General features: G+C 31.9%; 4 protein-coding genes across 4 annotated transcripts; 1 reads left to right on the top strand and 3 right to left on the bottom strand.

The window, feature by feature from the left end:
- Positions 1 to 3,575: 3,575 nt before the first annotated feature.
- LOC17876902 (F-box/kelch-repeat protein At5g48990) lies at positions 3,576 to 4,867 on the bottom strand. The gene has a single exon (XM_006281683.2). The coding sequence runs from the start codon at positions 4,865 to 4,867 to the stop codon at positions 3,674 to 3,676; it is 1,194 nt and encodes a 397-aa protein (XP_006281745.1). The 3' UTR covers positions 3,576 to 3,673.
- Positions 4,868 to 6,305: 1,438 nt separating this feature from the next.
- LOC111829000 (homeobox protein B-H1-like) lies at positions 6,306 to 6,695 on the bottom strand. The gene has a single exon (XM_023777594.1). The coding sequence runs from the start codon at positions 6,693 to 6,695 to the stop codon at positions 6,306 to 6,308; it is 390 nt and encodes a 129-aa protein (XP_023633362.1).
- A 777-nt stretch (positions 6,696 to 7,472) lies between these two features.
- On the bottom strand, positions 7,473 to 8,529 carry LOC111832159 (small ubiquitin-related modifier 1-like). Its single transcript, XM_023788501.1, has 4 exons — positions 8,403 to 8,529; positions 8,036 to 8,188; positions 7,795 to 7,944; positions 7,473 to 7,692 (listed from the first exon to the last, which is right to left on the bottom strand). Exons 2-4 carry the CDS (start codon positions 8,162 to 8,164, stop codon positions 7,648 to 7,650), a joined length of 324 nt encoding a protein of 107 aa, XP_023644269.1. The 5' UTR covers positions 8,165 to 8,188; positions 8,403 to 8,529; the 3' UTR covers positions 7,473 to 7,647.
- A 779-nt stretch (positions 8,530 to 9,308) lies between these two features.
- On the top strand, positions 9,309 to 11,004 carry LOC17875824 (trichohyalin). Its single transcript, XM_006280953.2, is given in 9 exon segments — positions 9,309 to 9,436; positions 9,516 to 9,592; positions 9,664 to 9,750; positions 9,824 to 9,884; positions 9,955 to 10,022; positions 10,106 to 10,187; positions 10,259 to 10,348; positions 10,435 to 10,518; positions 10,605 to 11,004. Coding segments are annotated over 8 exon segments (834 nt in total). The 5' UTR covers positions 9,309 to 9,436; positions 9,516 to 9,557; the 3' UTR covers positions 10,932 to 11,004.
- The last annotated feature ends 2,320 nt before the right edge of the window (positions 11,005 to 13,324 follow it).

Here is a 13,324-nt window from a genome sequence, read left to right as displayed (position 1 = left end):
ATTATGAAGCTCATAGTAACACTTCATGATTTTTTTGAACCGCATGTTTCTTTTCATATTGAAGTATATCACACTAGCATCCTAGAATTTTACTAGCTTCAGTTTCACAATATCAAAAATAATAGTAATCTTGAGAAATTAAACAAAACAAAAGCAGATTTTTTTTTTCTAACCCGATACTCAAATCTTGTTTTCAGTACAATTCTCTTTTCTTCTTGATTGGATAATCCTCCTCCATTGTTGACGCTACTGTTAGCGTCATCGGTGATATCTGATCTTGTCGTCGACATAGTTCACTTTCTTCAAATTCTCTTCTGCCCTGTAGTCATAAAAGGAATTAATAGAGGTTTTACATGTTATATTCCTCATTAACGTTATGTTTCTTTGTATTCAAAACTTAAACCAATACGGTTCTCGTTTTATATCGAGTTTAACTTTCTCTACATGTATTATTTTGTTTGGAAAAATAAAGATTTCCCTAGCTCAGCAGTATTATCACATTTTTCATACAAAACTAGTCATATTATTCACAATGATTGTGTAATACGACTCAAATCCAAATCATCGAAACTAAATCGAAGACATAGAGAACTTATAACCCTATCAGAACTAATATAAATACACAATAAGAAAAAAATTACATTAAAGAAGAAAATTAACTTGCGTTTCATAGAAATAAATTAACTAAGATGATGAATTGCAAATCAGAAGATTTTCCAATTGGAAGATATATTATATCATCACCATTAATATAAATATATGTATATATAAAAGGGAATTAGAGAGAGTGAGATATTGCCTTTACAATGAGAAGATGAGAATATTAACAGAGTCAAATGAAGAAGATTCAGTTGATGAGATGGTGAAGAGGATCGAATTAACGGAAAATAAAAACTATTCCATCTGAGAATACGAGGAAGATTTCATCACTTTATGACGGAGAATATGAGGGAGATTTTATAATGGAGAATACAAGGAATATTTTATGATGGAGAATACGAAGAAGAAAAATGTATTTATATTATACAGAAATTAACCTAAAGAAAGCTTCTTTCAAGATTAGAGGTTTTGACATTAAACCCATCCTTTTTTTTCAAAAAGTATATATGGACAAACTATAAATAAAAATATATTTTTTTTGTTCCACATTGCAGTCAGAGCTTTCAATATTATATTTATTCTTTTTATAACTTTTTCTCTTAACGTTATGAAAGAAATAAAAATTAATTTATATGTTATATCCAACTATTTCTTCTTAAGTTTTGCAATATCCTCCATATATTAAAAGAGAGTTTCTGGTTGTTGTTACAAGCCCACAATTGCTCTCAATTATCTTATTTTTACTATCCTTATGGCGCCCGCACATCCTCCGACCGACCTATGACGTCTCCATCCAGTCAATATACTCATGTCCTATATATTATTTGCTCTCAACTCATACACTTCTCCCGCTCTCAGGTTGCAGCCATTGAGTCATTCCGGCTCAGTATCAGACCCTCAACCTTGAAGCTATGGTATCTAAGAAGTCACAAACCATCCCCTAATCTTAGTTCGCAACTTTTGAATCATACCGGCTCATAATCAAGTTATTTAAAACACAGTTATGTAGTAACAAAAATTATATATATACTATTTCTCAACAATGTAAAAATTATTTAATTTTCTACACCTAAAGCGAGGAAAGCATTATTTTGGTTTCAGCTTTTAAGAACGATTTTTGGATTCACACGTTTTATTCACGCTCTCTTAATTAACAAATCAAAATTATTAATGTCATCTAAATAAACTAATTAAAATAATTCAAATTATTTGAACAAAAAGATCATTTTAAATGATTAAAAACCAAAATTAAAATTAATTTTGGATCAATAATTATATGTCGCACCTAAGAAAAGGAAAACAAAATCTTAATAAAATCTAACATTATCACGGAAGACCAATTTTTTTATTACTGTACACTCCTAACATTATTTATAGTTTTTTTGTTATAAAATAGAAATCTCTTTTTTATAATAAACCCAAACCGACATATAATTTCATTAAATTTTAAAATCAAAATCTTAACCGCTCTTTTATATACCCAAACTGAAATATATTTTTTTTGTTTAATTCTAAAATCTAAAATATAATCCTTCTTTATAAACCAAATTGATATATATATATAATATATTATATATATATATATATATAAGATTTTTAATTGTAAAATCTAATCTTTAAACCCTAACCATTCTTTTACAAACTCAAACCAACATATAATTTTACTTAATTGTAAAATATAAACCATATCCCCTATTTTATAAACCCAGGCCGACATCTAATTTCCTTGACAATAAAATTTACATATTTTGTTTCCTTAATTTATTTTGTTTTTCTGCTTTTATTTTTGATTGATTATTAAAATATAGTACGACATTGCATATTATTGCATGTATTTTTGATTGATTAATTAAAAGGGGATGGATAAGAGAGGTTCATCCTAGAGGTGAACTCAAGATTTTTTCTGATATATATAGAATGAGCAAAAAAACTTGAATAACGTAAAAAAAAAAATCTTGTAATTCGGAACTATATTAAGTAGATTGCTTAAATTAGAAGTGCTTGAATGTTATTGTATTTTGATTGATTAATTAAAAAGTGATTAATAAGAGAGGTTCATCCTAGAGGTGAACTCAATATTTTTTCTGATATATATAGAATGAGCAAAAAAACTGGAATAACGTAAAACAAAAAACTTTTAATTCGGAACTATATTAAGTAAATTGCTTAAATTAGAAGTGCTTGAATGTTGTATATATAAGTACACTTATTATTTTTCTTTTTAAATATTTTATTTTGTCTATACTCCAAAAAAAAGTTATTTATATCGTTCAAGATGAGGAAATTCTTGCAAATCTCGCTAACCGTTTTAACTACTCTCATCTTTCTTGTGCTAGGTTTGCTTAGATAAATGTTTCAAAATTCCTATTTCTTTTTGGTCTGAAAAATGTTTTCAATTTTGCCGAATAAAAAGAGTTTATTTGAATTTTATGTTCTATATACAAAATAAAAATAAAATCACAACTACTAAAATTTTATGTATCTATTACAGGAGGATCAGAGTCTGCACCGATAAAATATTGTGAAGGTATTTATTTTAATAACAAAAAAGGGACATGGAAATTACAAGAATGTCAAGCCTTATGTCACGAGAAGCATAAAGCATACGGTTTTTTAAAGGAAGAGGACAAGAATAAAGGACGTCACACTATTGTTTGCCAATGCGTTTTTAAGTGTTAAACGACTTTGCCTTGAGGGACTTAGCGAATACATATATATGTCGTTATGAGTTTATATTATAATGCAAACTACATATGATTAGTACCACTTAAGGTTAAGATTCTGGATGAAATTGCAAAGTTTTGAAGGATTGCGTTCGCGTAGGCTTCCTAGTTCTCGTGTTAAATTGGCTGATTATGGTGGGACAAGTATTTGACTTACAGTGGCTATGAGAGTCATAAGATTTCGTGTGCGGTTGTTTTCCTTTGAAACATGCGAAAATGATCATATTCAAGGTAAGGTCGAGTGGTGTCAATCACATTACGCTAAAACCACAAAACATTAATCCCAAAGTTACAAACAAAAGAGAAAAGAAAGTGACACACAACAAGATTCACTATTACATTCAAACATGTCAAACAGAAGCAGATCTGGCACACACCAACTTATAAGACTTAGGGACTGTAAGAACCGCATCGAACCACTCAAGCTTCCCCCAAATCTCTTCATCGTTGCGTTTCTCAAGCGAAATCTCTGCACACCAAATCATCTTCTCCTTATACCCACTTGAAGGCACATACTTGTCCCACAAAACAACCATCTTACCACCATAATCCACTAACTTAACAGTACTGTAATTAGCAATCTTAGGTAGCCCTTCTAAACCCTCTACTCTTCTCCAAACTGCTCCGTTGTCTTCATGTGCACTCAATATACACTTTACACGAGGGTCATAATAAAAGACTACGTTATCTATCACACAAACAGAACCCAATAGAGTAACCAAACTTACCAGTTCCCATAACAAACCATTTGGCTTTAAAGCCATTTCCCCATTAGTAGCAATATCTACACCAGGGATCATGTAAATCTTTCCTTCCATATTTTGGAATTCCATTATTTGTTTTCTGGACGGCACGGTGTTCCAAGCTTGAGTCTCGGTGTTGTACACTTCAACACAGTTCAAAGAATCTGGACTCTCAGAGCTACCTGCCAAATACATTTTCCCATCAAAGTCAGTATTGGTGTGAGCCAGTCGCATTCTTGGAGCTTCAAGCCAAGTGTGAGTTCGACAGTCGAGGAACCAAACGTTAGAGCATGGAGAATCTTTGTTGGCTGCGGTAATGGCGTAAAGATAAGAACCAACAGCGACAATACTTAACCATTCCTCATCAGGAGAGTCGAGAACTGGCGTTGGAGCCAAAACATGAGCACTTGAATCCTCTTTCTTCGTCTTCTTCTTCTTCTTCTTCTTGGTTAGGGTTTGATTAGGTTTCTTGCGGTAGAGGGTGAACCAGCGAGGGTTAGCTTCATCAGGGAAGCGTAAGCACACATAGAGAAAAGTCTCGGTACGACCTAAGAGGGTTCGGGTTTGGTAAAGCTCCGGTGAAGCAAGGATCGATCTGAAGCTTTTGGAGACTAAGGAGAGCTTTGTGTAATACGATCTCGAGACGCGGGCTAAGATGCTCACGACCAGATCATATGGAAGCGACGGTCTCTCGAGATGCTCACTACGTTTCTTCGTCTTCGTTGTCGTCGGCCACTTCCTCTTCTTCGTTAGGGACGACGACATAGCTGAGAGTATCGAGACGATATCGCCGGTGGTCATGAAACTTACATGTGGTTGTGCTCACTTGTGCTTGTGCACGAGAAGCCTCAGAACATGAATATTGAATATATTTTTTGGAAACAAATATAATATATTTTAAATTTGACCATTTTTTTTTTGGTAACAAATATAATTTATTTTAGATTTGACCAAAATTTTTTTTTTTGGAAACAAATATAATTTATTTTAAATTTGACCAAATATTATTTTCTTGGAAACAAATATAATTTATTTTAAATTTGACAAAAAAAAATTCCTTTTTTTAGATAAACTTTTATTGAATCTCCACCTAAAAAAAAACATAATACAACATGAATTTCTTTCTCAATAGGGCCACTTGAAAATTTCAGAAAAAATATATTTTTTTTTCTTTCTAGAAAGCTCATACTAATCTTGTTTTTTAAAAACACTCTTATTGTATAACAGAGTCACCAACTTCAAATAACCTTATGCAATACTTGTGAATTGTGGCCTTTATTTTTCTTGACTCGAGAACCCTAATCCAAACACACACACACCATACACAAAAGTTGCAACCTCCAACGATATCTCAGCACTCCGAATTCCACTTTCCTCTCAACTTCCTCCTCGATCTCCTCTGCTTCCTCCTAATGGGCCGGAACGCCTCTACTTCGGCCCACCAAGCCAAAAGACTCCTACTATATAACGGGCTGTGAAAATGGGTCTTTTCTTGTTGAGGCCCAGGTCCAACACTACCCAAAAACCATCAAACTCTTGACATTTGTCTCTCTTAATTTTTTATTTTTATTATTATTAATTTTTTGTTATGTTAGATGAGAATCGTAGGGATGCATCAGTTGCATATCACATATATATGTAACACATACGGTTCGATCTCTAGTGGTAATTCATGTAAAAAAAAACATATTCTTCAGATTGTTCATTTTGGTTTATATGATTCTTTCTATTCAACCTTGCTCTTCGTATCTAATTTGTGAACTTTCTCTTATCTTAGTTTGCAATCAATCACACGTTGAACCAAAATAGCTAGTTGAAATAATGGGTTGAGCTAGACTGTCACACCAATCATATATGTTCAAAACATTAATAATAGAAAAAAAAACATCCAGAAAATTATGCTTTCAGAAAATAAAATTAAAAAGCATATTCACTTATTACTCTGGACCTTGGTAACGTATATACTCCATATACAATGGCCTTGAATGGAAGGCTGATAAAAAAACAGTTCTCCTGCAAAGAAAGAGATTGTCCTGTTATATTTACTATTCAATATAAAATAAATATAGTGCAGTTCAAACAAAAAAATTGATCAAAAATAATGGGGCAATTCGCTAACTAACCAAAACAAAAAAAAAAAACATGTGAAGAATATAACAGATTATTTAAAACAATTAAGAGAATAACATGAGAGGGTTGTGAAAATTACCATTTTGGTGTTGATTTAGTGGTAATGGTGCTAGTGATGGTGGCTGGAGGTGGTGTGGCCGGAGGTAGATGGTGGTGATCGGAGGTGGTGGTGATTGCCACCGGAGATAAGGTTAGGATGGTGGTCAGAGATGGTGGTGGCCGCTGGAGATAGGATGGTGGTGGTGGTGGCAGCCGGAGGCAATGGTGGCGGCCGGAGATAGTGGCAGCCGGAGGCAATGGTGGCGGCCGTAGATAGTGGCAGCCGAAGGCAGTGGTGGTGGCCGGTGATAGAGTGGTGGTGGTGGTCGCCGGAGATAGGGTGATGGTGGTGGTGGTCAGAGACGGTGGCAGCGGAGGCGGCCGATGGTAGAGTGGTGGTGGTGTCCGGATCGGAGGTTGGTGGTGATGGCCGAGGATGGTGGTGGCGGCGGAGGTGCATGGTGGTGTTGGTCGGAGGTGGTGGTGGCGGCCGGTGGTAGGGTGGTGGTGGTGATGGCCGGTGGTAGGGTGGTGGTGGTGGTGGCCAGTGGTTAGGTGGTGGTGGTCGTCGTAGAGGGTGGTGGTAGTGATATTAGATAAGGGGTAAAATTGTATATATTGTAGTTTATATAGAGAATATGATAGATATATGGTTAGAATAGTTACAAATTTAATTTTGTTTTTTTTGTCTTAGTATAATTTTGCCAAAATCTCTATATAATATATCAATATCTTGAGGTTTTTTTTATGTGTTCAAAAGCTTAAGTGTTTGCAACTTTGCCCAAACAAAAAAAAAAAAAAAAAAGCTTAAGTGTTTGCAATTTATACACACCAAATAAAAAGAATTATGCTATTTTCATGTATAATATTCAATCTTACTAAGATAAAGGCGGTTAAATCATGCAGAACATACCACATAACACCTTTGTGATCATCAAAATTATTTCTTGAACCCGTTCTTATATAGATGATCTTTTAGGTTTTTTTTTTCTTTTAAAATAGATGATTTTTCTCACAATTCTATGCAAAATTAAATATTGTTTTATTGTTTTTATCAAGTTATATTCTGCATATTTTTTTTCATTGGTATAATTTTATTTAAATAGATATTTAATGATGCTTTTCCTTAGAAATAAACAAAGCTTAAATGATTTCTTAATTTGTATACATTTGCTCATAAATCATCTATTATACAATGGAGAGAGTATTATTTGTCTAACTCCACCAAACAGCTAAGTCAATGATAACAAATATAAACTTGTCTTTCTTATTATTCTCTTCTCATCTCAAATGAAACAAATCTCATAATCAATTATAAATTCAACCACCAATACAAGACTAGTAGTATAAGCAAAAAAACCATCATAGATCATTGTAACAATATCTGTCACGAATCCAATCTTTTAGAACACCTAATCAATTAATGCTTCAATTTCATCTCCATTCTTCATATCAAGCTGCATAAGAAAATATCAAAAGATTATATCAAATTATAAACCATGAATTATGATTTTATCTTTAGAACAAGAAACATGAAAACAAAATTGAGATCAATTTACCTCATTAGGTGTTTGTTCAGGACTGAGACGACGACCATAGGAGAAGAAAACAGTGTTGTCGAAATCAAGACTTTGAAGCGCACAGTAACACTTCATGAGTTTTTCAAACTGCTTGTTTCTGTTCATCTTGAAGTATCTCACAGTATCATCCTAAAATTTTACTAGTTTCAGTTTTCACAATATCAAAATATTATAGTAATCTTGAGAAAAAAAAACAAAAGCAGTTTCTAATTTTCCTAACCCGATAATGATATCTTGTTTTGAGTACGATTCTCTTCTCTTTTTGATCGATTACTTCTCCTCCATTATTGATGCTAGAGTTGACACTAGAGTTGCCGTCATCGGTAATATCTGATCTTACCGTCGACATAGTTCACTTTCTCCAAAATCTCCTCTATCATGTAGTCATAAAAAAGAATTAATAGAGGTGTTACATGATATTCCTCATTAAAGTTATGTTACTTTGTATTTTGAAAAATCAGGTGAATATAAGATTCAAAACTTAAACCAGTACAGTTCTGTATTTTAAAATTGGAAAATCAATTATAGCATCACTATTACTATGAATATATGTATATATAAGGGAATTAGAGAGAGTGAGCTCATACCTTTACAATGAGATGATGAGAATAATAACAGAGTCAAATGAAAAAGAATCAATCGATGAGATGGTGAAGAAATGAACTAACGGAGAATAAAAACTATTCCATCTGAGAAAACGAGGAAGGTTTTATGATGGAGAAAACGAGGAAGATTTTATGACGGAAACTACGAGGAAGATTTTATGACGATGAATACGAGGAAGATTTTATGACGAAGAATACTACAAATACATTTTGGAGAAATTCAGAGCCGTCACACAAAATATAAAGGCCACAAGCCCAATAAACAGTTTCCACAATAGTACACTTTTGGAAGTTTGATGGCCACAAACTCATGCTTCATGAGCTTGTGCATAGAGCCGGCTCTAGGGAGAATACGAAGAAAGAAGGATCTATTTATATGATGCGAAAATAAACCTAAAGAAAGCTTCTTTCAAGATTAGAGGGTTTGACAATAACACAATCATTTTTAATTTTAAAATGTAAATATCTTATATTTGAAAAACAAAACAAAAATTTTAATACACAAAAATTAAGGATTTAATAAGACACTTCAATTATAATTCACTGTTTTATTTTCTTGTTAGCTGAAGCTTAAGGATGGAAATGAAAGGAATAAAAGCTCTGTTGCTTCTGTTACAAGTTTTGAATAGAATAAAAGAGTTGGAAACTTGGAGGAAACGTAAGTAAAAAAAAAAAAAAAAAGATGTTGTTTGCATTACAGTTTTAGATAAAGAATCTAATCAATTTTTAATACTTCAACATACTACACAAATACCATACGTGCATCGTCTTCTTTCATCAATTCGGAGTTCAAGAAATACTTGAGATCTTTGGAACATGGCAGCAGAAACAGGTGAATATCAGATCAGATCATGGTTCTTTTGTTTTGTGGGATCTTGTCTCTTTTGTAAGCTGTTCTTGATGTGTTTTTGGTAAAATAGAAAATGTTGCATTTGAGGTTAATCGTGGACTGCTAAAGGAGCTTGAAGATATGGGATTCTCGATGGCCCGGGCAGCCTGGGGTCTGCATCACTCTGGTATGTTAAAACCACTTTAAAAACATTCCAAGAATCATGTCATGGATCAACCATATTTTGTCTCTCTCTTCATCTCCAGGTAACTCTAATCTTCAAGAAGCTGTGATTTGGATCATAGATCATGAAAGTGATTCACAGTTTGATAAAATGCCTTTGGTATGTATTCATCTTTGTTTCTTTTTCGTTAGCTTCCAATGAAACTTTTGAATAAAGACGTGTTCGTGCAGGTGGAATTTAACATTGAGATTGAGTCTCCAAATCCAACTGATGATACAGTAGAAACTTCTCAGGAAAGAGCTAAAGAACTAATGTAAGTAAGTCTCCTATTGAACATATGTTTCTTAAACTTTATAAGGACAAATGACTTCACTGTTCATGTCTTCTTAGGGAACAAGCTCGTAAACTAAGAGAAGAAGAAGAGACTAAACGTGAAAGAGAAAGACAAAAGGTACAAAGGAATTACTTGCATCACACACTATCTACACAAAGAAGACTTACCAGCTCTAACTCTCTTGCAGGAAAGGAATCGAGCAGGGAAAGAGATGATGGAGACAAAGCGAACCGCGGAAGAAAACGAACGAAAACGGTATGCGAGAACAAGAGCTTTGTTTCTCACATTGTCTCTTTGAATTTGATATAAACAATGTTGGATACTTCAAAAAAAAACAGGAATATAGCTTTGAGGAAAGCTGAGAAAGATGAGGAGAAAAAAGCAAGGGAGAAAATTATGCTTAAAGTTAATGCAGACAAGGTGACAAATCTTGATATCTTTTTGTACACTCAAATAGAAAACCAAGTTTTTGGATTAATGTATCTGTTTAGCTGGAGAGAAAGCGAAGAGTTCGACCGCGATTATCAGTCGAAACAGAATCTGCTTCGACATCAAATGATGTTGCTCCACTTGACCCTAAGGTACACAAATCTACCTTGTTCTATTGTGACTTAACAACTATGAAGAATGTGATCATATTTTCCCTTAACGTTAATATTAATAACAGAGGATATCAATGTCGACATCAACCCTAGTCTCGAAAGCAGAGGAGATGAGAGAATGTTTAAGGTCATTAAGACGAAACCATAAGGTAATTAATAAACACAGTCTTATCAAGAAAATGGCAAGAACCAAGAGAGCCATATGTAATCTTGTTTGTTGATGTTGTTATAATAGAATGAAGATTCAAGAATCACTAGGAAGGCATTTGAAACGCTTCTGATGATTGTGAGTAACGCAGCCAAGAAGCCAGGTGAAGAAAGATATAGAAGAATCCGTGTAACGAACCGCTTGTTCCATGAGAGAGTTGGGAGATATAAAGAAGGTATTGAGTTCATGGAGCTGTGTGGATTCAAGAGAGATGAAGGATCTGAGTTCTTGTCTCTACCGAACCGCGACTTAGACGTTAACCGGCTTCGAGACGCTGCGTTTCAGCTGAACTCTGCGGTTACCAATCCCTTCTTTGGTCTTTTCTCCACGGAAGCTGAAGACCTTGAACATTAAACTTTTCTCTTCGATTATTTCTCATATGTTAATCTTTAGCTCAAGAGAATTATCTGATAAATTATGACTATTTATAATGTAGTTTTTAATTCTTTGTTTACTGAACGAAATCATATATTTTAAAAGTTTATTTGAAATCTCTCATGTTCTTTATGTCAGTCATCTTTGTTGATGGTAATACTCTTTTTTTTTTTTTTGAACAATGGTGTTGTCATTGGTGATCTCAAGGATCATGTGGCAGGAAATTTGTTATAAATATAATTTGTCTAGGAAAAATATATATAAAAAATAAAAATATATATATATATATATATATATATATATATATATATATAATCTTGAATAGTTTTACAAATAGAATCTGAATCGGTAAAAAGCTTAGCTATTTACAAAAGAAACAAAATAGTTTTTGTTTTTCCTTTTACAAATTTTCTATTTGATCAATGCATATCATGTAAAACTATTAAAGATATTATATATAATGTATATAACAAATTTTCTGCCACATGATCTTTGAAATCGTGAAGATTATCTCATACCGAAGTAATGATTTTGGCTTGAGTCTTTGGAACTTCATTGCTTTTTGTATTCTAATTTTTCTCTGGTACATTAAAGTATATTTTCTCTGCCATTGTTATTCCTATATATTAAAAGGATTAATAGAGAATTGTGGTAAAAATAATAGAGAATAATCTAAATTATATTATTTTTTAACAAAATAATTTTATATGATCATTAATCAATCAATTTCAGTAAATTAATCAATATTAGTAATTTAAAATAATTAATTAAACAATTCTTAGTATATAGTAAATTTACAACAAAACAATGTTATATGGGTCTAAATTAGGCTAAATGGATAACAGAAACTTAAATGGGGTTAAATGGAGTGGATAACTGAGGTTTAAATTTAAATGGGTCTAAATGGGTTTGGGTCTAAATGGGGTGGGTTTTAAATGGAGTGGGTTTAAATGGGGTGGGTTTACCCACTTTAACATCACTAAACAACACCATAGTTCGACAAAAAAGGGTTTTACCATCAACAACGATGACCGACGCAAAAATTTGAGAGATTTCAAGGAAACTTTCAAAATATATGATTCTAGTAAAGAACTAGAGAGATTTCAAAAGAAAATTTCAAAAAATATGTTTTTATACAATTTTGTATTTTATAAATTCAGTAAGTTCTAGTATTATTCAATTGATTTATTTTTTAAATTCTATAAAATGTCAATATTATTCAATATTATGATGATTTTCATAATAATGTCACTAGGAAGGAAATTTTTTAAAAGTGCAGAATCAAGTCCTACATTTATGTTCTCATTTGGATAGAACTTGTTTGTAACTTTAAATTCTTACTAATGAATTTTCTGTTACGATCAGTTCTCCTAAGTTTTATTATTGAATAGCTCTTCTTCAGTTTTTCTTTGAAACTTCGAGAAAAACAACGCAATTTTATTTATCTGATTTTCTAGAAATCACATTTTTAAAACTAGTAAACAATACGACTATTGCTAACAACTCAATTTCGTAACCGATTACTAGTTCAATATCGTTATTAATTCTTAATATCACAATCGATGCAGTGCATATCATGTCCAAATATTCAAAAATTAAAGGTCTGTATGAGTTCTCACATATATTCCTCCGATATCTTTTTATTATTATTATAACTATATAATTATGTACATTTAATTTATCGATAAACATTTAATTTATGATATTTGGTCATAGTTATATTTTGGTCAAAATAAGCTCATTTTTTATATACTTCTTTTTCATTTTAATTTTTCTAGATATTTCAAAGTTAACAATTTGGTGTAGAATGATTAAATTCATATATATCGGTGATACCATAACCATTATAGATATTTGGATATCTTATTATATAAACCTTGGTTTTCAAAGTCAGCCATTAACAAGATCGTGACACGTGTCAATTATAAACTTTAAGATGTTGACACGTGGCATAACTAATTTTGTTAATATTTGGATAAAATAGAAATATTATTAACCCTATCGAAGAAGGAAATATATAAAATAAATATTATAAAGAATTATATTTAAAAATTATTAATAAAATTAAACAAATAATCTAATTTCAGTTATGTCAATTTGGTTTATTAATAAGATAGAGATTTAAAATTTATAATTAACAAGAATATATGGCGGTGTTTGTTTACAGAAAAGGATTAAGGTTTAAACTTTAATTTTACAATTAAATCAGGTTATTTGTTGGTTTGGGTATATAAATGATAAATAAGAATTATGGTTTATCTTTACAAATTAAAATTATGGTTTAAGTTTAACAATTAAACGAGATTATATGTCAAAACTTGGTTTTTAAATTTACTAACTCACGTGATCATGATAAGTGTCAAGTAAAAACA

Source organism: Capsella rubella, unplaced genomic scaffold, assembly GCF_000375325.1.
Source record: "Capsella rubella cultivar Monte Gargano unplaced genomic scaffold, Caprub1_0 scaffold_8, whole genome shotgun sequence".
Classification (NCBI taxonomy): domain Eukaryota; kingdom Viridiplantae; phylum Streptophyta; class Magnoliopsida; order Brassicales; family Brassicaceae; genus Capsella; species Capsella rubella.
This window is presented reverse-complemented; position numbering and strand designations above follow the sequence as displayed.